At 43.4% G+C, this 25622-nt stretch overlaps 1 protein-coding gene across 1 annotated transcript in view; it reads right to left on the reverse strand.

Annotated features, from left to right (window-relative positions):
* Positions 1 to 25622, reverse strand: part of CDC42BPB (CDC42 binding protein kinase beta) — a 709648-nt gene that overhangs the window by 600994 nt on the left and 83032 nt on the right. Inside the window, exon 2 of the mRNA XM_078660224.1 lies at positions 8266 to 8357. Coding sequence (XP_078516350.1) covers positions 8266 to 8357 — 92 coding nt within the window. The remainder of the gene's footprint in view (positions 1 to 8265; positions 8358 to 25622) is intronic.

Raw genomic sequence — 25622 nt, forward strand, 5'->3', positions numbered from 1 at the left:
ACAGATTATCTAGAATTTAACTGTGGGGGGTGGGGGTGGGGGTGGGGTGGTAAGAGCCTGGAAGGGTCACTGAGTGGGAGGCCCTAAAAGAAGTAACTCCTGGAGTGGGCATGGGGCTTGTAAGTGGGGTAGGGAGACAATTGCTTGGGGATCTCGATAGGGAGGAGAAGGCTTTGGCTGCAATACAAGCGGAAAAACCAGCAGACCTGGAAACGAGTAAGAGGGAGCGAGATCAGCGCAAGTGTTTGACTGATATTTGGGACAGGTTGGACAGATATACCCCGACGCATTATCGCAAGTGGTTACATGCAGAGGGAGACAAATCGAGTTGATTGTTGGCCTGGATCTTACGAAGGGAGCAGGCTCCCACGATGACAACCGCCCTAACTGCTCAGGGAGGGAGACTTGTTCATACCAGAGCTGGTGTTCTAGAGGTGTTCCAACAGCACCTACAGCGCGACTACACTGCAGACCCTGAAGTAACAGCAGATCTGAAGTAACAGCAGATCGGTACATCCCAGCTGTCGGAGACTTGGCTCTTCAGCAGCACCCGCCGGAGAGCGCAGAGGAGTTAGATGCCCAGATTACGGTCGAGGAAATGCAGGAGGCTCTTCCGGGATCCAAGGACCCAGGTGCAGATGGGTTTCCTATGACTTTTTTGCAGGCATTCTCAGAGCAGTTGATACAGCCTCTTTTGCAGGTGTACGAAAAAGTCTTTGAATTGGGGGAGTTGCCTCCCTCAATGCATGAGGGGGAAATTGCCATGCCCGAGGGGGGGAATTGCGGATATACAGGACCCTTTAGCATATCGACCACTCACGATGATCCACTCGGATGCGAAAATAATATGTAGAGTCCTGGCTACTAGACTGGCCCCTCATATGACTAATTTGGTCCACCAGGATCAATGTGGGTTCATACCATCTCGTAATACGGGCATGAATATAAGGAGGTTGTCCCATATCCTACCAATATGTAATTATATGCATCTTCTAACTATTCAAATTATATCAGAGGTGTGGCACAAAACTAAATATCTGAGCTAATGAGCACAAATTAAGGGAAAAGGTGATTCCAACAATGAGCTCACAGGAAAGGACTATGCTGCCAGCTCACTATATTACCAGGTTTTGCACCAGACTGTCAAAACAATACAGAGTCTGCCATTTCAAAAGGGAATCTTGGCTAATAATCAGTGTTGTTCAATGGTCCATTAGCTACGTTCAGTGGGCTCCAGTATAACAAATGAGAAAAGTGCAAATCCAAACCCAAACCACTCATCCTTGTTAAGCACAGCAAAGTATAAGATTTTTAAAATATCCAGACAAACAAACACTTGTTGGTACTCAAAATACATATAGGATGCACACTTAATTTGTTTGATACCATTCTCATCACCACAGAACTGTCAAGCTATGCCACCTGGGAGGTCGTTTCTAGTACAGTTCTGAGGGTACCTTGGTGGACGAAACTTGTTTATAATAGAAATCAAGTTTATGGCTTCTCAGTGATATGAGTGGTAGAAGCGTATAGGTTCAAAAACAGATTAATCTTCCCTTTCTTGTATTGTTATGTGGAGTATGTGCCTCCATATTAGATGTATATGATATTTTAGTGTGTTATGTATACAATTTATATACGATTAAAATTATATATATTTTCAAGACATTTGGTATTCACATTAGCTTTCTTTTGATTTAAGGTTTGGTGCATGTAGAACGTACGAATAGAGTACCTATGTAGTACAGGTGACCACAAACAAAATGATGGGAGGGGTGTTAGATTATGGAACTTAACAAGCATTTGCAATGCAATAGGTCTCGCATTAGGAAAGTTTGAGCTATTGGTATTGTAACTGACACATTTTTTATTTATGTTTTGTTTTGAAAATAGCGAAATTAATAGCGTTGTCGTTTACAATGCCAATAGTTATAACTTTCGCAAATGTGACACCAACAGCCTTTGTAATGCAATATGTGTTGTATTTACGTGACTTATATGTATTGATATTACAAATAACAATGGCTTTTAATTTTTTTCAAAAATTAATACTTAAATAAAAGTTATTGTAATTTATAATGGCAATAGCTTAAAGATTTGTAAATAACTTTTGTGAAGATTATGTTCAGTGTATTTTATTGTGACGAAAATCCAAGAACAGAAGTGAAATATTACCATCTTTTTGTTAACATTTGTATATAATGTAAATTGCTAACTGACAGTTTAAGGCAAAAGCACCTTCCTTTTAAATATTTCAAGGCATAAAAGGGTTATTGCACACGAATAAATAAACCTCTGAGGCCTGTGGTGACCGACCAGCCCATGTTGGCCCCTGGGCTAGGCAGTTCTTGGTAGTGAGTGGGTGGGTTAATCAGTACACATTTGGAATAGGCACTGAGTGACAGGCAAAACAGATGTGCCGAGTTTGGGTAGGAAAATGAGTAGGAAAAATAGGTTGGCAAATAGCTATTTACGGTTTGTGCATTGACTGAAGGTTACCCAATACTTGTTTTGTAGGATATTCTTTGTTTGGGCAGTGTGTTTACGTAATGGTTTTAGGTTGTGCAGCACTTGCCGTTTGCAGGTTGATCAGATATGGTCTGAAGAACTGACGGCGGATTTCGATTGGGCAGTACTTCCTACTTTTTGCAAGATCGTCAGCTGTCGGGTGGGGAACACAGATGATTGTAATTGTTGTCACTCCAAACCTGCTGGTTGTGGGCTGGGCAAGTATTTGATAGTTGTGGCGTGTTCAGGGTTGAGTGTTAGCAGATGTAGGCTTGTTTTTAGGTGGGGTAATATATGTTGCTTCTGACTTAGGCACTTGTAAATTGTCAGTAACAGGATGAAAGGCACTGTGAACAGGCTGGTGCGGTGGACGGCACTTGGTGGCTTTGGGTTAGAAACCAATGCAGTTTGCCAGCATTTGTATGTTAGTCGGGAAGTATTAGTTACTTGGGCACAGAGTGTATGATGAACAACACTTTTTGGTTGCAGAATTATAAATGGAAGTGACGCCGGGAGTAGCTGTTTCGGTGTTGCTGGGGTAGTCGGAGTACCGTTTGTAGGATGGGCTTTAGAAGGAGGCTAAACTGCAGTGGACATTGGTAGTACTTGTGAAGTGTGTTGGGTGGCTGGGAGAAAACCAGTACGTTCACGGTCAGTGTCTGGTGGCAGCGCTCTGGTTTTGCGCATTTAGCTGCAGTGTAAATCTGTGCACTCACGCTCTTGTCCAGCTGTATCTTGACCTTCTTCTGTGCCATGCTCTTCTGGATCCTCTTGCTAAAACTTGCGTTCCCTGCAACACGACAGCAGCGTTCTCCTCCCTCCTCCCGCAGACAACAAATCTGCCCCGCTCCGGGACCAGGGGAGGGTAGTTCGGGACCCGCAGCAAGCGCCTCCGTCTCGTCGCTTCCATCCTCTGCCAGGGAAGCAGGAATCCATTCATATTTCAACTTGATTGGACACGATGCGCATCTGCAAACTGAGTTGAGCACAGAACTCGCATACGAAAGCGGTGACTGGGATGCCAGTCTGCGCAACGGTTCTGCAGCGTAGCACCCTTCTCTCGCTGCACTGCGGCTCCGATTTCGAGAAGATTGCTTACAATTCAGTTGGGGGCAACGTCACTGCGTCTACCGAGACACTGGTGTCCATAGAAATGCAGCGTGGGAACCATGAAGCAGGGGGCCAGCCAGACATATTTATTTTATTTATTTAGCTTATATAGCGCAACAGCTACCCAACAAAGGGTTTCCCGGCGCTTTGATTCAGTAGTAAATAACAGGACCGGCAATTTAGATGTTGAATAGCCAAGTTTTTAAGGCCTTCCTGAATCTTATATAGCTTGCCTCAGAGCGCAGTGCTAGTGGCATAGTATTCCACAGTGAGGGACCAAGGAAAGCAAAGGATTTTCCACCCATGCGTGATAGTTTTATTTTAGGGATAACAAAATTGTGGGCTGTTGTCGATCTCAAAGCCCGAGAAGGGAGGTAAGGGCGGACTAGATTTTGTAAGTACTATGGGGCTTTTTTAGTGGAGATCTTGTGCATGAAGCAGAGGGATTTAAATTTGATCCGGTTCTCTATTCTCAACCAATGCAGCTCTCGGATGTATTTGGAGGTGGATGAGAAAATGGGGATTTTCCATAACAGTCTCGCCGCTGCGTTCTGCACTGTTTGCAGTCTGCGGATTGTTGCGGTTTTGGCCCCCAGATATAACACATTGGCGTAATCAAGCCTGGATGTTATTAAGGCATTGATGACCGTTTTTTTGGTGTGTTCTGGTAGCCATTTTAGAATTGCGAAACAAGTGGCCGATGTTTTCACAGCTTGCTGGTGCATATTCAACGAGTCATCGACAATGAATCCTAGATTACGAGCCTGTGTAGTTGGAATCGGGGGGGGGGTACCCATTTCTGATGGCCAATGTTGGGGTCCCCAAAGTTCTTTATTTTTTCCCAGGACAATTAATTCGGTTTCATCACCGTTTAATTTGAGGACGTTTTCTTGCATCCACCCTGCAATCTATTTCAACCCTAGTTTTAAGGAGGAGGGATTATCGCTTCCCGCGGAAGAAAGAGAAGAGAAGCTGAGAATCGTCAGCATAGGAGAACATCAGCAATCCAGTCTCTTCTACTACTTTTGCGAGCGGACTCATATACAAGTTAAAAAGTAGCGGGCTTAAAATTGAGCCTTGCGGTACTCCGTGTTTAAAAGTCAGGATATCTGAACAGGCAGATTGAGAGAAGACTTGGAAAGTTCTATGCTCTAACAATGATTTAATCCAATTTAAGGCAGCGCCACAAATGCCTATCGATTGGAGTATCCGTATTAGTACCGCATGTGACACCGTATCAAATGCGGCACTGAGGTCAAGAAGCACAAGTGCCACCGTTTCGCCTCTGTCTATCAAAGCTCGGATATTCTCTGTAACACCTAACAGGGTAGTCTCAGTAGAGAAGCCTGAGCGAAAGCCTGACTGATGGAAGGGCAGCAGGTCGTGCATGGTTATAAAATCCGTGAGAGATCGGTGAACGTGCTTCTCCAGGATCTTAGCAAAAATGGGGAGAAGAGAGATTGGCCGGAAGTTTGAGGGTAGATTTGGATCAGCATCAGCTTTCTTCAACAGTGGGTGAATCATTGCATGTTTCCATTCATCTGGCACATGTTCCTCCTGCAGGGATGTATTTAAAAGGTCGGTGATAATAGACATAGCTTTCCTACTAAGTTGTTTTAGGACAGAGCATGGTAACGGCTCTCTTGGTGAGCCTGATTTGATCGTATTAAGTAGGTCAATAACAGAATCAATGTTGAGCCAGTTTTCAAGTGAGGCAGTATGAATGTCACAGGCATTAGAGCCTAGTATACCGGTTTGATTGCTCGGTCTGTCAGGGAAGGAGTTATGAACATCCATATTAACTTTATTATATTCATTTTGTGCTTGTTCGATGCTCTGATATATTTTATCCACTTTGTTTACAAAGAAAGTAGCTAGTTGGTCACACTGTGTTTTATTGAGGTCAGGTGGGGTTTGTGAAGTATTAGAGCCAGCCAGCTCTTTCACTATTTTAAAAAGTGTTTTAGATTGATTTAAAGCCTCTGTGATTTTGGTACATACAAATTCTGCTTTAGCTTTGCTAGAACATCATTTGATAGTGTGTTATTTTTATTTTATATTCCTTCTTAGCTTCCAGGGAGTAAGTCTTCCTCCACTGACGTTCAGCATTTTTACATGTGGTTTTTTCTTGCTTTAGAGATTCATTGAACCATGGAGCAGGGGGGCGTTGATTATGACCTTTTAACTTTGGTTTGGGCAAACAAGAGTCGATGGCTGTCATAAGCCATGTTTGGACAGATGTCGAAAGATTTTGCACCCTTGATTTAGTGCAGGGTGAGGTGTATTCCAAAAAAGTATTCAGAATATTAATATCTAATTTTTTCCATTTTCTAACAACATGGGTTGGAGCCGGTGTTATGTCCTTATTTGACAGTTGTACTCGAAATGAGAATTTAATGGGAAAATGGTCTGACCAAGGAATGGGCAAGGCAGGAAAAGTGTCCATATCAGTAATATTGGAGAAAATTGGATCCAATAAGTGACCAGCGATGTGTGTAGGACCAGAGTTTTTCAAAGTTAGGTTAAGAGACGCAAGATCAGCAATAAGTTCGGTGGCATTTGTGCAGTCCTCTTTGTCCAGATGTAAATTCAAATCTCCAATAACTGTGAAGTTAGCAGCCTTCATTACTAAGGGGCCCATAAGTTCTGACATATTGATCATCCAGTTTGATGCCGCACCTGGCGGTCGATAAATAAGTGCTCCTGAAAAAGTGAAATTTGGGGCAAGTATAATTTTAAAAATGGCACCTTCACATCCGGCGCATGGGAGTTTTTTAAAATCACAGTTGTAGATTTTTTTTTAAATAATTGCTATGCCTCCTCCTAACTTATTTTTCCGGTCAAGTCGTGTAATCGCATATGAATCCGGGAGAGCCATGACAACATCAGGTCCAGAGCTGAAGCCAAGTTTCAGTTATGAACAAGGCGTCAGGAGCCTCATCTAATAGTAGGTTAAATATCTCAGTCTTATGTTTTGGTAGGAAACGGCAATTCAGGCTAAGAAATGTAAATAATCCTGAATCAAGATTAGGATGTTTCTTATTGATTCTATCCTCTATAATTTTCGTCCCAACAGAGATTATAGCAAGAGTACAATTGTGGCAAACATTCTCCCTGTCTAACTCAAAAAGACAGCAGGACAGTTGTCTAGGGGATCTCAGAGCCAATAATTGCTCGGGACTATATTTTATGAGACAAGGAGTTATATAGGGTTTATTTGTTACTCTACTGGTTAATACCTGTGATGAGTATCTGGGATGCAATGGAGTGTGAGCCATGGTCGTCGGGCTCGTCCGAGGCGCCCGAGGTGACAGACACTGAAGAGGGACTAACAGTTCCAACATTACTGCTTCAAAGTGCTGTTTGTGGCCGAAGACAGTAGACGGCAATTGAAGGATTAAGCGCTTTTCGGGTAGACCCGCAAGTACGTTTTTATTCAGTTTCTTTTACAAAACACAATATTGATCTCTATAAACGTTCCAGTTAAAGTATGAAAAAATGCTTCATTGCTGCATGTTGTCATATTTTTGACGTCTTTTGTAAAGGTATACCAATTCTATGCCTTCCTGCAATATAGTTTTAGATCGCTTTGAGATAGCGCTGTCCAGGCTTCAAGATTTACCACTGCATGATGGCCGTTAAAGATATACCATAACAACCTGGCGTTGTCATTTTGTAGTTCCGAGTCAGCAGAGACCAGCCATGTTAGAAAGGAGGCGAGAGCGCGACTCACCATCTGTTTAATCTGCAGTAAAAACAAGACGTGCGCGTGCCGAAAACTGCCGTGGGGCGGGACTTCCGTTTTCCTGCTGGAAGCTCGCGCCCACGGAGTGGCTGACTATGAGAGGAGCAGTGTGACGCGGCGCTCCCATGCCCGAGGGAGAGCCCTGCGGTGGTGCCTGAAGTCCGGAGTTGCGCCGATGCGGTAAGTGGGGCTTAGTTGTAGTGGGGGTGGCGGCTGGGGGGGGTGCGCGTGTATGGGTGTAGCTGTGTGTGTGTATGTATATGTGTGACTGTGTGCGTGTGTATATGTGGGTCTGGGGGGGTGCGTGCGTGGCTGTGTGCGCGTGAGCCCATAGGGGGGAGCGTGTGTGTGTGCCCACCTGCGTGTGTGTGTGCCTGCCTGCGTGTGCATGTGTGTGTGTGTGTTTGCGCACTTCAGGGAATCTGAGGCAGGGGATGTGCACGGCGCCGGCCTGGACGTGCGCGTCCACAGACACCAATCGCCGTGCATGCCCGACCACAGTCTCGGATTCCCAGGAGACGGGCGACATAAGTTGTCGAGCTGGATGCAATGCTTCGCATTGCTTTCTCCAGCTCGACCTAAAAATGATGTGATAATGCCTCTTCACGGCTGTGGAAGTGAAAGCCTTCAGGTTCTTTCTGTAATATGGAGTGGCTGTGTGGTTGTGCAACAGCTCTGACATATGTGTCTAGTGCTTTAAAATGTTCAGGCTGAAGGTCCGGAAATGGCCTCTCTTGTACGATTTAAAAAAATTGTTTAAGGGGACAGATTCCCCTCAAAACATTTGTTCCAAAATATCAGTACAGGATGGCATTTGAGACACAGTTTAGACTATAGTTTATAACACGCAACAATGTTTGTTTACAAAAGGGCTGTGAATGACTGGCTAAAGAATATCTTACCTCTCCAAATGCTCCACGCCCGATAACCTTAATGATTTCAAAATCCTCTCGATGAAGTTGCATTTCCTTCACCACATTTGTAAATGGTTTGGCTGCAAAAGTAATAAAGCACTTCCATTAGCTTAATTACAGAATCAAGCAAATAATTAACTATATTCTTATAGAGAACTACAAGGAACAATTCTACAAATGTATTCGTCCTCATGCACTACCTGGTATGAGTTAACAAGTATTCCACATTAATTGCTCTTTAGTTACCATTTTTATATAGTAACATAATCTTTTCTATAAGAGAGGTTTAAATAGTTTCCTTCAAGCCATAACTGATTCTGTATATTGAGCTGCAAATGATATGAACCTTCATTTAGCATTCTTAAAAATAATAAAAAATAGCATATGCGATTCAACGTTTTAAGACCAAATACATTATTTCATGGGATGGAAGCATACTTCTGATAACGACATAAGGCAATCTATTAAATAGCAAAAAATAGAATTCTGAAGGAAACCTAATAAAATAGCTAGTGAAGGTGGAGATTTAAGCATCTCCTACGAGTAGCCAATTAAAACAAGTAACGAAGTACGAGTGCAGATAGGAACATTGACCTACTGAAACTCCGATTCAAAGGGCTAAATTGAATATTAAATAAGCTCAGTGGGAGCTGGTGGACTTTCAGACTGATGCAAACAAACTACTCACCACAAAACTGCACCAGGCTAAAAAGCGAAGTCCACCTACTGCTCTCCGACTTTCTTTTCCTCGAGAAGCCAGTGATTGTTAAAGCCTAGTAGTACACTCTAGAGCCCAAATGTAATTTAAATGATATTTATCTCCCTAACATTTAACCTGCCACATTCCTCACACATTCTGTCTATAAGTACCTTTCTCATATAATAGGACAGAGAATTTATAAGGAATACAAACCAGAAATGGTATGATGAATAGGTATCGCCTTTGGGACCTACTGGATTTACCACTGTCTTTTGGCAATGCTATCCAGCACCTGAGAAAAGGAAATGCGTTTTGTCCCAATGTTATGAGCATTGGCAACAAAAAAAAAATAAGTATTATGATGCTATTGCTGCTGGCAGTCACTTCATTCCGCTGTTGCATACATCTTATGACTTTTTATATGCATGTGACAAAAACACGTGTCAAATGGCATGACCGGCGGCATGCCTCTACTACCGCTGATTGACTCAGCCCCAGGCTACCAACTCCGGAGCCTATACCTGCTTGGTGCCCCCGCCCCCGCCGATAACCGCTTCACTCGGTCTACGGGTTCCATTAATCACCGTTGCCTAATTATTTTCCGGTTTCCACCGCAAACAGCACCGTCCTTATTATCAACCCGGTCCTGAAGATGATCCTGAATAAAGAGGATCGGAACGCCGTCGACCGTTCAGCGCAATTGAAGGTGCACTCCATAATGTGGCTCTACTAAATTCCTCCGACAAATGAAAAAAGAAATGTCAAACTATTGTTTTGAGCCATATTGTTTATTTAATACACTGTAAATACACAAACACTTTGTCACCTTGCGCCATCCCTGCTGATCACTATTGTCACGTGCGTCGCCACTTTTTGTGTCACATACACACTTTGAGTACGAAGTGCAATTCGGGTTGTTTTACAATTGATTATATACAGTGCTGATACAACTGTCTATATTGCCTACTTTAATTATATGATGCCTCGAGCACATTCCTAAACTTTACCTATCTAGTCTCCTTGTGTCTGTTTACGTAATGCTTGATGCATACACTTTTAATTGTCTTTAAGAATAATACCAGTTGAGATATTGTTTATTAATTCTCATTTACCCACCCTAATCTCAACGTGGTTTAAGGGTTATACTCCTGTAGTTCTCTACAAGATGTCCCTTTGCAACGCCTACTGGATCAAACGTGCACAACACCTCATCTGGGGAGATTGTCGAGGCTGATGTTCTCCTGGGTACAGGGCGCACTGGCACACAAAAGACGTCATCTGTTCTGCTGAGGGGTGGTGGCACACATATGCAAACTGTTTGGGACTGAAGTACTATGGTGCATGTAGGCAAGAGCTCGAGATTAAGAGGAGGTCCGCCCCTAATGCCATGTAATGCATCTTATTGAAATGGTATTTTTTCGGGGCGACATACTTTTGGGGTGCAATTGTGGGTGGGAGGATGGTACCGTTTACGGTTCATGCTTGTAGCAGTAGGTTAAGATATGGTGTCTCTTAATGCATCCCAATGTGCATACTCTGCACCACCACACCACACTACAGGATGTGGAGCACCCCTCGGGGCACTCTCAAGACTCACCAAACCATCTACTATATGGCCTGACTTCTAGATTTTATCTTGGAATGTCAACGGTCTCCTAAATCACATTAAGCGCACAGCAATTCTACAGTTCGCTAAAAGGAACACACCTGCAGCCTTGCTACTACAGGAAACTAATCCATTGAATTCACAGTGCCCCTTTAAGCAGATCTGGATAGGTTGAGTTCACCAGGGGGAAAGCCATCCTCTTACATAAGTACTTCCCACTGGTGGCGACGTGCCATTCGATACCCACATGGTCGTTATGTGGTGATCGAAGGGTTGCTGGAGGAAAAACGATATAACATCCTTTGTGTTTATATACCACTACTGCTACAAACACAAACCCTGGAAGCATTAACTAATGTGATTGTGGGGCTGGGACCTGGTAATTACGATACTGGGGGGAGACGTTAATGCTGTGCTTCATCCAGAGTGAGATGCCATGGGTCCTCCTTCTATACATCGCCTGAAGTCGTCTAAGGCTCTCAGACCTGGAAGGCATCTTGGGGCTCTGTGACACCTGGAGAACTTGGCATCCACATACACTAATGTACACCCACATCCCAGACTATGCTAAAACCAGCTTGTGCCAGCTACAGGCATGCACCATACAACAGCGCATACTTTTACCAGAGGTATTGCTGACAACTCTACTGTCTCATTGCACATAGAGGCTGCTCTACACCACCATCGACTGATGTGGCGTCTTAACGCCTGGTTTCTGGTGGATGACCAATTCGCGGACCGATTAGCCACGGAGCTGCAGTCCCATTTTGACACAAACGATGTGGGCTGCTACATTATGGGCGGTAAAAAAAAGCTCTGATTTGCGGTGTGGCTAAGGCGAAATGAAAGTGGGTGAACAGAGCTAAACATGGCAGAATGACTGAACTTGAGTGCCAGATCCTGGAACCAGAAACAAAAAGATTGTCTGACAGCTTGGAGACCCTCCGACAACAGCTTGTATTCGACTAAACCTCCCTACGACACACTGAGCTAGAGGAGACCCACCCGTACTGGCGGGCAACTACTAGGCACATTTATGAATACTGGGATCAAGTAGAAAGCTTCTGCACAGGCCCACCACTCGAGGGAGGAGATCTACACTGATTCCCTACCTTAAGGACCATGTGGGAGAGCAAGTACACACATTCACGGAAACTACGGAGGGATTTGCCCATTATTTAATTATATACTCATAAACCACGACCGATCCAGGAACAATCTCACCTGCTCCACACGGAGGCATGTTTTCCTCATCGACTAACACACCCACTAGATAAGACCTAGATGTTCCCCTCACAATAGATCAGATTGGAGAGGCAATCCAAGATCTTCATGGAGGTGAAACATCAGACCTGGACTGCCTTCCCCTTGAATATTATATGAAGATCGGGACATCCTTGCTCCTCATCAGCTGAAATTGTACACAGAGGCAGTTGATAAGGGTGCACCTTTCCACCTGATCTAGATTTGGACACCCTAGTGGTTCTCCCAAAGGAAGGTCACCCTGCAGATGACAGCTCGGCCTATAGCCCCATATTACTGATTAACACAGACATAAACATCTTCACAAAACTCTTAGCATGTTGACTACAACGAGTCCTTGACACCCTTGCCCACTCTGATCAATGTGGCTCCGTGCCCAATCGGAGAACTTAGCACTGTGTATGGCCTGTGTGTGCTGCTATAGCCAGAGTTAGGGCTCTCTCCGGCCCTTTGGAGCTCTTGCTTATGGACTTCGAGAAGGCCTTTGAGACGGTTGATTTGGGATACTTAGATCAGGTCCTCCGACATATAGGTTTAAGCCCAGATATCTGGGTTATGTCAAGCTCCTGTATCATGAATCTGCGTCTTAGGTCCTCGTAAATGGGGTACTGTCCACCACACTCCCGATCCAAAGTGGCATGAAGAAGGGTTGCCCGTTGTCTCCCATTCTATTTGCCCTCGCCATTGAGCCACTGGCCAAGTTGGTATGATGCGACACCCGAGTGAGGGGTTGGAACGGAGAGAAATCACTGGAGGACAAGATCGCGCTATACATACTCCTCTTTCTCTCTCAATCCTCAGGAGTTGTGGCCTAGAATCTTACAACTCCTGAAGCCATATGAAGAGGCCTCAGGACTCTGAGTAAATTGAAAGAAATCTCTTCTGGTTCCCCTGAAGGGAGATCATGATACTGCTATGTGACAGTCAGGAATCCCTATTCGACATCTCAGTTTGAAATATCTGGGGGTGCAAATATCAATACTACCAGAGCTTACCCGAAATTTTAACCTCAACCGCCTCCTGAATAAGGCTAAAGCAGACATTCATAGTTGGTCTAAACGTACACAGAATGTCCTGGGCAAGATGGCCCTGGTCACATGATGGTCCTTCCATGCTTTCTGTATGTGCGGCAAAATCTCCCACTCCCTATTCCAAATTGGTGGTTTACGTACGTGTCAGCACTGCTTCACTCTTTCATCTGGGGGGGAGGGGGGGGGGGGGGGAGGGGGGAGATTAGACGCCACACAATGCCCATGATAAACGCAAATGGTTGTGCTATGATGGGGGTATAGGGTCAGTTGATGTTAAACTTGTACTAACTCCTGGTTATAAACAATTGGTTGCATGTGGCTGGAGTGATCCGACGTACCAGCTTGAGTTGGTCCTTTTAAGACTAGATAGTCTGATGGGCACATTATATGGCCGGCCCAGTCCGTCTCATACCCTAGAGATCACAAGGATCGTGATCCTCATTTGGCGAACCGCCGACAGATTCACAGGGCGGGACGAGAAACTGACTCCGCAGAATCCCCTATGGAGCGTCCATTGGCTACACCAAATCATTCAGCTAGTAGGATTCCGGAAATAGGATAAAATAGGGATTGCCACCTTAGGAGATGTCTGGAGAGGGTCTCAGATGTTGTCCTTCCAAGAGCTACAGATGCAATTTAAGCTCTCACATACGCAATTTCACAAATATCTCAAACTTCGCACGCACTAGCAAATCACTCCACAGAATTGACGGATCTACCAGATTTCAGTCAGATGGAGGCCAAACTCCTCATGGGTCGCTTGTGGCAAGGCGGCATAACTCAGTTGTACCGGTTGTCAATTGCAAACTCCCTACCCCCACACTTGGGAATCTTCGTCACAGATGGGAGAGGTGGGTGAGTATCTTTGAGGACACGGACTGGCGGGAGGCCTGCAAGGCTCCCTGTGAGATCGCTTATATATGCGCGCCTTCAGTTGATCTAGCTACACTATCTGCACATGACTTACTACACACCACAGCTGCTCGAGAGAGATTCGATTGCGTGTCGACTCCACATACGCCCACTGCAGGCAGTCCAAGGAAGACTTCTTTCACATGGTGTGAAAGTGCCCAAGTATAGCTACATACTGGCAACAGATCTCGCATACCCTAAGGCGAATACTGGAAAGACCAGTTAGTTGTTGCCTAAGGCAGCCCTTCTTGGCCTACTGGAAGATGTGGGCGGTACCTGAGTGGTTTGTGCGCTAGTTGGGATGGTCAAACAAGACATTGCACGCAAATGGGCTTTCTTGGATCCACAGACTTTGGCTGAGTGTAAAAAGGCGATGGACGTGTGTGCTAAACAAGAGGAGCCCATTATATACAGGCTGAATATGTTCAAAGAAATACCACACAATATGGGCAAGATGGTAGGAAATATTAGGGACTGATGAGCTGACCGTGCTTTAAACGCAGAGTTGCAGTGGGTCTGTAGCGGGATGGATGCAATGTAATTTTGTAGCATTATGTTTGATGTACATGTTTACATTAAAACCAATAAAATTAGACTACAAAATTAAAACGCACTACCTGATGACAGAGACTACTCAATGCACAAGTCCTATGTACCCAAAGAAAAAAGGCACAACCACAGCTCCCTACTGCCCATGGAAGAAGTTCCCGAAAGATGGAACACCACAGTATAGAAGCTCAACGAAAGTCCTGTAAGCAGCAATACACAATGCATAGTCAGGCACTACAAAACACCAATGAAGACGAGGAGAACAGCAGCAACTATCCTGATCACCACCAAACCGGATCCCAACACCCATGGCCGATGGCCGGATTACAAATGGCCGGATTACAAAGACAGTCAGCAACTGAAGAGGCCCTGTTTGCCAGTCCCGGAGCAGGTGCACACCGCTGCACCCAGAAGGAGACGAGACTTAAGCACTGATAGGTCTCACCAGAAAAAAATGGAAAGAAGGTGCATGGTAACGCATCAGGAAGATAAGGAAGTGTGACCTGCCGCTTCACACTGGGAAACCAGCAAACTGGAAAAAGCCTAGGAGGGAAAATCAAGAGTGACCAGACCTGAAAGGCACATACGGCCAGATGTAGGAAGGCAAATACCGGTCGGTAACGGCCGATTTTGGCCGTTACCGACCAGTATTTGGGATTTGTAATGTATGGGGCCATTGATTTACAGAATCAGTAAATGTACCGATTCGGTAAATATACAGAGTCTGTAAAATACTGAATCGGTAAATTTACCGATTCTGTAAATCAATATGTAGGTGGCACTGTAATCAGTGCCACAGGCCCTTACCGAATCGTTATTTACCATTGAATACTATTCAATGGTAAATAACGATTTCCTGTGTACATGCACATCTGTGCATGTACACCTGTGCCATGTGGCACACAGACATGCCCTAAGGGCATGTCTGTGTGTCACATGGCACACAAGCCAGAAACAGGGGTGCAACAGGGTGTCAAAGTGACACCCTGTCCCCCTTGGCAATTCTGTATTTTTACCGATTCGGTAATTACCGAATCGGTATTTGCCATTGATGCCCATAGGAATCAATGGCAAATACCGATTCGGTAATTACCGAATCGGTAAATACCAAATCATACAGATTCGGTATTTTTTACCAAATTTCTACCTACATTTGATTTACCGATTCATGAATACCGAATCGGTAAAATTCGGTATTTATGAATCGGTAAATCACATTTACCTACATCTAGGCCATAGACTGCTAAACCCCTACCGTCTTTTCATATCTTACACCCTCTACAGAACAGAACTCAATAACTGAATTTTGGTGGAGAGCAATACTCAAACAACCATGAGACTGTTGTCTTTATAAAAAATATTTCATACTTTATTTGATTCATTTATGATAATACACACATTTGTCAATTAATTTGGAGTCCATTACATCAATAAACAAACTATTTCTCAAACATTAAGTCAATCGCGATGTTTATGTTCAATCAAGAAATAACAATTTTGTGGATTTGGACTCGAAAGTACTTTGTAGTCTTAAAGAATGCAGTCAACACTTCTTTCGCAGTAATGGTATGTACTCTGACAGCTGCTTTTTCAGGACTAGGTGTTAATGCACCCTCATCCCAATTTTACGTTATCTATAGCAATCATTACTAGTGCCTTCTACTACAGCCGCTTATATATCCTGATTTGAGTTGATGGGGACGAATGTACAAAAAGTCCTTTCATGGTCCTATAGCACGGAAAAGCATTGGATTTCAGTTGCGCCCGATTACAACATCATTATGGACTCAAGCAACAAGTCCTCCATACTAATTTTAAAAATATAAAAAAGAAACTCCTTTGCATTGCACTTGTTCCTTCGATTTATTTATCGGCCCCACACTAATTTTGTGGCGTATTCATGAATGTTCAAGGACTATCAAAGTGACGTGATCACATGCCGGTGAATGAGAGAAAGGCTATGCCAAATGCTGCACTTTTTCACACTGGCTGTACTTGAACATCAATGAATATGTCAAGTATGAATTCTTTTTTTATAAAGACAACAGTCTTACGATTGTTTAGGAGTACTGCCCCCACTTTCCCAATATTATAGAATTCATTTTTGGAGTTCTGATTTTAAAAAGTGTAATTTATTTTTACAGATTAACACAATTTGTATGTATAACTAAATAAAATTGGAAATGTCAAATTGCAAGAATGCTGTCAAAGAGAACAGATAATCTCGTCTTCAATCTAAAACAATGAGTTTTTATTCGCTCCAACAAATTAGTTTTACTTTTGAATCATTCAAGTGGAGTTTGTATAATTTGGATGCTGATGTTGTACAATTGGATGACTTTGTCAATAATCCTGTTATTTTGAGAATTTAGCCAGCCTATTTAGAGACGTTTTCTAAAAACGACATTAAAGTTTTCTGCAAAATGATATCGGTGTTCAAGAGTGAAGCATGGAACTATATCAAAGAAATATTGCTTATTCATTGGCTTATGATGGGTTAATCTTTTTGAACCCCTCTTACCAATGAAATTTCTTACACGAAAAAAGCATTTCAACACTGTCCCAAATTGAGCATAATATGAGTAGTCTGGGGTTTACCTTGTGGTTTGCACACATAAAACAGTATGAGGAGCTTGTGGTCTTAACCGCAAACAGAAAGCAAGGATGAACTCTGACCGTAACAGCTGGCAACATGCTTATAGTTCCTCTAAACTATGGAACCCTATTCGAAAGTTCTGAATCACTTTTAGCATGCAGCTAAAATCTAGATTCATGCAGACTAAATACCCTATGGTAATTCTCCGTGTCAGGAAACCCAGTACTACTAATCGTAATGGTTGAAGTAGTGGCATATCATGCAAGAACAAAATGCCAATTTTAAGAAAAATCTGAAGTCACTGTTTACAATTTTCTTGAAATTAGTCTTGTGCACAGACGGTTCCAATGTAGCTGATATTTATTTTTGTGGCATAAAGAGAGTTACATAACTTTTTTTTTAGCAAAGTTATAGTAAGGATGTTTCACTTCGAATTAGCAGAATAAGAAGATTCCTTATCTGAACAGGTATAACAAAGGAAATTTACAAGATGGAGGCAGTACTGGCTCAAGCAGTGGCTAGCTCAGTCTCTCTCAAAATAAAAAACAACCTTTAAAATATATTATCAAGACAATTCATTGTTTCTGTACTTGAGAGCCTTGAGAATGAAAGACGTCCAAACGTCATATTCATCTTAAAAAGATGGCAATGTATCTAAATGATATGCCTGTCGCATAGTCATCTTGTGTGAGAGTACATTTGTAAAGCAGAGCACCGGTGTTGGTCATTTAAAACAAAATATTATTCAGGCACAACTATAAAAAATGGGGTGAGATGGGGGGCAATGTTTCTAAAACAGTAGCAACGCAAAAAGTAAGAGCTACAGATAATTAATCACAGACTAGGCATTGAATAAAATACTTAGTGACACCAGTTTCAGGGTTACAAAAGTGAAAGTTTAAAGAACTGTTTCGCGATACACATCAAGAGTTGAAGAAATATTCCAACTGCTAGTAACTCTAAAAAAGATCTTCCGACCAATACATATAAGAACAGGCGACAGTAACTGTCTGGAAAATTTGGAGCATTTATTTGAAGACTGTTAGATATTTAGTGAAATTTAATGGTGTGGTGTTGTATTTGGAGAGATGTTAAAGGCATTTATTGAAATCTTGTTGATCACACAATTAGAAATAGGGGAAGGGAAGTACAACTGTTTAAATATTTAAGTGGTCAGAAAACATAAAATATTTTGAAAGTACCTTGATATGCCCATTATGTAAAGGTATGAGAGAAATGAGAAAATGTCTGTGTGAGAAAAACAGGAGTAAAAGATGCAACAATTGCAATGCTGTTCCTTCTTTGCAAACAAGATCTAGCTATGACTCCCACAAAAGGCAACTTTCTGGAAGCGAAAGCAATCTGAAATTACCTTGAAGATTTCATATTGATACATGAGGTAGCTTTAGAAAAAGATACATGTATCACCAGGAGACATATAAAACCACAAACTGTGGACACTCTGAAACCATGAGATTTTAAGTTAGACTGCCACTTAACTAGGGAAGAAGTAAATATACACAGTAGAAAAATAACTCTACTTGTTAATATAAATTTGTCCAGCAAAATTTATAACCATGTAAAGATGGGTCTTACCCAATTTATAATATGTGGCTACTTATGTATGTCTACAATTTAGGTCCTGAAAAATTGCTCCAAACATTTATTCGAACCTAGTTTAATGTCAACACATTACCTTTTGAACTCTTCTCTTTAAGCAAGCTTTTACTACACTTTTTAATTTTTTTAGTTGATCTGTTTTTAGGTGAAAGTTTTGAAGGCCATTGCGAGAAAGTGCCTGCCTCTTTTGACGTGGTTAACCCCAACTTTTTCCTGGAAAATTATGTGGTTTTGATAGTGGTGCACAGGCTCCCTGCCTACCGGTCTCCTGTGCCAGTGCTTCTTCCCTAAGACTGTTCCACAATTGGCCCTTCAGGCCCCCTGCAAGAACATATTAAATTGTACCTGGGTACCTAGGGCATTGGGACTGAAGAAGGTCCCCTAGGGACCCTTCATCGAGGCCATGCAGACTTCCACTGCATCATGCATGGCCTAGTCCAGACAAAACAACAAAGTCGGCATGGCACATTGACTGTGTGCCATAACAACTAGCACAGCCTACAGTGTAGGTAAGTCACCTCTGTAGCAGGCCTTACAGCCTTAAGGCAGGGTGCACTATATCACAGGTGTGGATATATCTGCATGAGCAGACATGCCCCTACAATATTGAAGTCCATTCTTAGATATTGTAAGTGCCAGGGAAGCCATAGAGAGTACATGGACTACAAACTCACCAACTCAAGTTCCCCAGCACCATAATGGCTTCTCTGAATCCAGGAGTGTTTGGTACCAAACTACTCCCCTCAATAAACCCACACTGATGACAAAGTGGGATTTATTGAAACATACCCAGAGGGCACCACAGAGGTGCCTCCCGCAAACATAGTAACCCTGGTGTTGTCAAAGACTGGCTTTAGGCTTCCTGCCACCACCAGACGTGTTTCTGGAGCCCTTGGTCGAGAGGCCAGACATTCTGGAACCAGAAACAAAGCACATCCTGGGCAAAGTGTCACACCTCTTCCCCCAAGATGGGCACAGTGCTCGAGAGGAAAGCTTCAAAGCCCTGCCACCCTTGTAATGCCACCCCCACTTTTGGCGGGATAACCGGCGGGATAAATTAGGAAGAATAGGAGGTGTGCCCACCTATGCCAACCACACCCCTAAGGTGAAGGAGGCACGGTGAAGAACTTCTTTCAGTCCCCGCCATCTTGAAGATGGGGTGACTCCTCCAATCAGGGCTAGGACTATGCCCCCTTTCACAGGAGGGTGCAATAATTGAGGGTGTAAACACCCCAGGTAAGGTGCCCATTGCCCCTACCTGTCACTCCCTTAACATGCCCCTAAATCTAGTATTTAGGTGGCTACCCCAGACCCTGAAACTAGTTTCTGCCTACCTAAGAAAAAGGACGAAGAAGACGGCACGCAGAGAACACTGTCAACGCCCACGGACTAGGACTCAGCCCTACTGCCTGTCCGCAGTTTCAAAGACCGTGCAAAAAGAACAACTCCTGTCCTGCAGCCAGCGACCTCCACAGACCCATGGAGGACCGCCTGCCTTTGAAGAAGAGCAGAACTCCAGAGGACAGAGGCTTTGTCCACAGGAAACCAAACCAAAGGACTCTAGTGCCCTCTGGATCCGCGATCCCGGACCACTCTGCACCAAACGCCTCTGGTCTGTGTCCAGCTGGCCCACTGATCTAGAAAAGGTTTCCCAGCAATCCTGATTCCAAGTCTAACATTGTATGACCCCTCTTGGACTCTACAACAATTCCTGCAGTGTGAATCCAAAGGTTCCACCCAACCACAATTGGCTCCAGTAAGAGAAACCCGACGTCAAAGGACACCCCTGCACTCGAAGTCCCTGGGCCTTGAGGAGCATGGCCAACTGTGTCCCTATGACCTACAGCATCCCAACTTACCCAAGCTGTTGCTGGTTTCCTTCATGCAGCATCCAGTTTGTCGCCTGCAGCCTGTTTTCCAAACGGAGTTTCTCCATTGCAGTTCATTGGGCACCCCACATTGTATTTGCATCCTGCACCCGGCTCCCCCTGTGCCGTTGGTGATGTATGTTTGGGGCTCCCTTGTGCCCCCCCATGTGCTTGCCTAAACCTCCAAAGCTTGAGCCCTGCACACGCTTTACTGACCTGCAAGCAGTGTGTTAGTCTCCATCGGGTAACATAAGGGCTGATCTTTAACTTTGACCTCAGCATCCAGCGGCCCCAGTGCCGGTGGTGCAGTGCTTGTGCTTACCTAAAAATTGTCCTCTGCTGACCCTGCAACCCCAACACCAAATCTGTAAGTTGTTCACCTACCTGTAAAATCGCATTAGTGTCTTCCTCCATAGGTTAAAATTGCAAAGACTGAAAATTGCAATGTGTCCAAATTTGAATTTGAAAAGAATTCCTATTTAAAAACGAAGTTACCTTTTTGCAAAGAGCTTGGTCTTAAAATAAATCTTGAGCAATGCTTATTTTTATGAAATTGGTGTGAATCTCCTTTCTGAGTCGTGTGTCATTCATTGATCATTGTGTACAGAACAAATATCTTACACTCCTCTGTGTTAGGCCTAAGGCTGCTCACCCACACATCCACAAATAAAGAACTTTGGGTTTGCATTTAGCCCTGTACACGTCTGGGGGACTCTCTGGACTCTGTATATGGTATACCACTAGGTGGTTATACCACGCACAGAGTCAGCTGCCTACAGCCATTAAATAAATAAAGGCAACAGAATGCACTACTAAACTGCATGCTGAAAATAAATAACAAGAGTAAAAAAATAGGCATTTAATTGTGTGTAACAATAATAATTTTTGGCTTTTTCAACACAAACTATGTAAGATAGGATTACACAGCTAAGTCACGAATCCAAGAAACCTATCAACAGTGTATGAACCGGCAGACTACTACTTCAGATGCACATCGTTTTGTAATTACAGGTTGTGGTCTGAGGCCTGTATTTTACATTCAGCTCTCATATACTTTTGTTAAAATAAACAGACATGTATCCAAGTGCAAACTATGCTAGTAAGGTGAAAGGCTTAACACAGATCAAAGCTATTGCTAAGAACAAAGATATAAGATTTCCATTAAGTACACCAAGAAGTGACCCCTGTGCACTTGAGCAGACGCCAATACAATACTCTTACTTTTAAAAGCAGGCCGGGGGAGATGTACTTAATTTCTCTCAATATGCATGGGCTACTTAGGACTTGTAAACGACAGACAGTGCTTCCCGACCAAAATGATACTGCATTTAAAAGTAGATTTCGAATTTCCAGGGTGGTAGCACCGATAAACACCCATTCTGGTAGGGTTGTGTATTTATATAAATCTGAAGTTAGACCTTATTGCAACCACTCTTGTCTAATTATATCTCTCCTTGGCTGTCAGGCTTATAAAGGGACATATAAAACAATTCGGGCCTTACATTTTTATTCTTTTACCATAACGCGTTTTAAGAGGTTGAAACATTGCATTCTACCGTCTCCTTCCTCAATATGTACCTGGAGCTTGAATTACACAATAAAATGGTGCGAGATGAATATTAGAAGCACTCCCTTTTCTCTCTGCGGTGCGTTCTAGCATGGATGTTGTTAAAAATAAGCATGGACACCATCAAAGTTTCTAGCACATATGGGGAACTTATTACTAAGACACTGATAGACAGAAGAAACAATTTAAAACACTGATTTAGCACATTATTCCACATTTACTAACTAGGTGTTTCTTATTTCAATTGTCCCAATCACTAGTATTTCTTTTAGATCACCCTCTACGTAAACCCAGAAAACAGATTTCTAAAAGTTGATCCTTCCAGGTGTTGCTGAAGCCTTATTTTATCTACTTTTCTTCTATCACAAAAAATGTTAAACCTCATTTCTCTACTGTCGTTTTTACACATTTCACTGTCTCTACTTGTCTTAATTAGTAAAATGATTCAAAACCATACGATGTTGTGTCAGAAGTTGCAAGAAGTTTGCACCCTGTCCAAGTAAGGACCAAAATCCTAGTACGGGTAAGTCAGATACAAAACCTAAATTAACCCGTGCTCACCCTCGGACTCAGTTAAGCCTGACTGCTCTGTGACAAGGTACCAATTTGTAAAGTATTTCTACAACACTTAGATTACAGTAACATAGTGAAAACACCACAAAAAGACTCCACTCCAGTTTAGACAAATAGAGAATATGTATCTGAGTAAAACAAAACCAATACGACAAACATCCAATAAGAAGGTCTTGAGAAATTAAATTTTAAAGATTAAATCCAAAAACAGTGCTTAGAAGTCAATAGTGCTAAAAAGTCACTTGAAGTCGTGCTAGACCAGGGTGAAGCCAAAGTTCTGGCCAACCGTGGTGGAGGGCAAGCCAACTACAGGACCCACGCAGGTCCCACTGGATGGAGCACGCATTGGTGCCGAAGACTCGATGCGCCAGCTCCGATTCACTCAGTCGGGTAGACGAGTCAAAGTCAAGCCTCACAGTCAGTGGCAAAGGATCAGAGCTGCATGGTAGTCGAGCCTCACAGCGGCGACTTTGAATCAGCTGTGTCGCCGAACCTCACAGCTGAAACCAGTGTCGTCGCCGAATCAGCACTAAGTCGGAGTTGAAGGGCACTACATTGGTTTCCATCGCCACAAAGGGGTCACGGCGTCGATTTTAGCAGAACACTGCTGCATAACCCACTTCTGAGGCCCAGGACTGGTAAGGCCACCTCAGGCAAGGGTAGGACCCACAGAAGGCACCAGCAGAGTTGCAAGAAGTATTTTGTGGGCCCGAGACTTCAGAGAACAGAAGGAAAGCAAACAAGCCCTTGGAGAAACTTTGGTTCAAGGATGTAGAGAACAGGTCCGGTCATTCTCACTCCCAGGCAAGAAGCAGCAGGCCAACAAAGCACAGCAGGTAGCTAAGTGGCTGTCCGTTCTGTAGCACAGCAGCTCTTCTTCCAGGCAGAATGTCCTTGGTTCCAGCCAAGTTCTGATTTGGTGCGCCAGACGTTCAGTACTTATACTCAAATGTGCCTTTGCAGTGGGGGAGACTTATAGGAGGCCTTTGAAGATCAAAAGGACCCTGCCTTGGCTCCAGCCTCACAACAAGGGGGTATGAAGCTATTTGTGTGGGGACAGGCACAGCCCTATTCAGGTGCAAGTGTCAGCTCCTCCTTCCCAATTTACCTGAGGAAGGCCAATCAGCCTTGTGACGGGCCATCAGGATGCAAATGTCACACCCCAGCTCCCTTTGTGTTACAGTCTAGAGACGTGTTACTCAAAGTACGGTCGGCAGGCTGAAAGTGGCCCGGCAGACCTTGCTTGGCGGTGCCAAACCTTTCTTTACGGCCCATTTCTTGGGAAAGGCCAACACAGCTGCTCCGTAGCGGGCTCCCCGATGTCCGATGCCTTCAGTAAACAACAAAGGGGACACTGGAACATGCATGAATAAACATAGGGTACCCCATAGACCATAAATCAAACTAGTACTTCAGCAACATTAGTTATCTTTATTTACTAATGGCATTTAAGACTTTTCTTATATCATTTGTTTTTCGTTCTTCAGATTCTTTCAACCAAACATCTTTTGAAAACAAACATAGATTCAACTACCCACATGGCTGACGTAATATTGCAATACTTATACATATTCAGTACAAAACATTAAAAGGAAAAACAATACACATTCCTATTCACACCACAAACATTAAATACATATTTACATAGAAATAGAATCAGTCCCACAGCTACTTTCAATGTTGCAGGAGCCTTTCCTTGTTAGGTTCTCTGCTACGGTTTTGCTAGAGGTCTACTTAGGATCAGGGACAATCTTAAGTCTCTTTGTGTCTTTTGAGCATTGGTTCAATCTAAGTACCCCACTCGAAGGATGTAAATTAAATCCTTGTGTCCTCTGATCTTCAAACAAAAATGGTTATAGGAAAATACCGTGTTTCGACCTTCTGTGCTTGACCTCAAATTCTCATATGAAGGTCTTCATCAGGGCGGTAAATTTTATACGTAGGTCAATATACCTATCCCTCCTTCCATTTGTTGTAGGGGATATCGAATAGCTTTCAGTCTTATCCTGTTTACATTTGTTCTTCAGCTCTGTTCTTTGCCTTTCCTGTTCAATTTGTGACCTTATGTCTCGGCCTGTTGGTCCTGAATGGTACGTCGTCTTTCATTCCTTATGTGTCTCAATTGGGCTGTTTTTTGGTCTCCTCCATATGCTGCTGGTCTTGATCCTGCGTACTGCCTCACTCGCGTCCGGCGTTTGCATACCAAACCAGCATATGGAGGAGACCGATAAGGAGGTGAGCGATATCGGCAGGCCATTCTCAGGTGGGTGATCATAATGGGGTCAACACCCTCTGGTACAGAAATGTATGCGAGGAATTCGGTTATTCCTTCCTCCAGGACCTAGATACTTGACACTGTGGGATGTCAACAAGGTTCTGAACCTTTTCTTGTTCTGGCAATCCAATAAGTACCTTTCAAGGAAAGAGACATCAGCCAAATTGACTACCCTTCTTTCTTTGCTCTCATGTAGATGCGTTCCGGTTGTTAGAGCGCTGGACATAACGGGTAGAATATTCATCCCGGACAGGGTTACGTTTCACATTTCAAGAAGAACAAAATGTAATTGTGTGTGGTTTCTTATCCTTCCTGTCCAGATTCCCCAAAGTTGTGTGGTATGAAGCATTAAAAGCTGTGAGGCAAAGACAGCGGATATTCGCGCCCATGGTGAATGCCAACTTCTGATTTCCCTCAAGAAACTGCATTAGGTGGTTTCCTCTTTTACCATCACTCGATGGGTGAAATGGACTGTGCACGAAGAGGGAACTGATATTAAGTCATTTGGTGCTCATACTGTCAGAAAGGGCACTCTATGGAGGAAAGACTGGAAGATATCCTCAATGAGGCAGACTGGTCTTTATATTCTATCTTTGAGAGGTTTTACTTTAAACCAGTCCCCAGCATTGCATCACTGGAGGTGGATAAGCTTTAAACTAGCATAATCCTTGTCTCTATGCTTAATAGAATTGAAACTTTCAATTACAACCGCTAGGAATTTTTTTATTCATTCTGTAGTTTTTGAGATATTAGACTAGCAAAAAACACCAAAATAATGACTTGAG

The sequence above is a fragment of the Lissotriton helveticus genome, chromosome 9, assembly GCF_964261635.1.
Source record: "Lissotriton helveticus chromosome 9, aLisHel1.1, whole genome shotgun sequence".
In the NCBI taxonomy this organism is placed as follows: domain Eukaryota; kingdom Metazoa; phylum Chordata; class Amphibia; order Caudata; family Salamandridae; genus Lissotriton; species Lissotriton helveticus.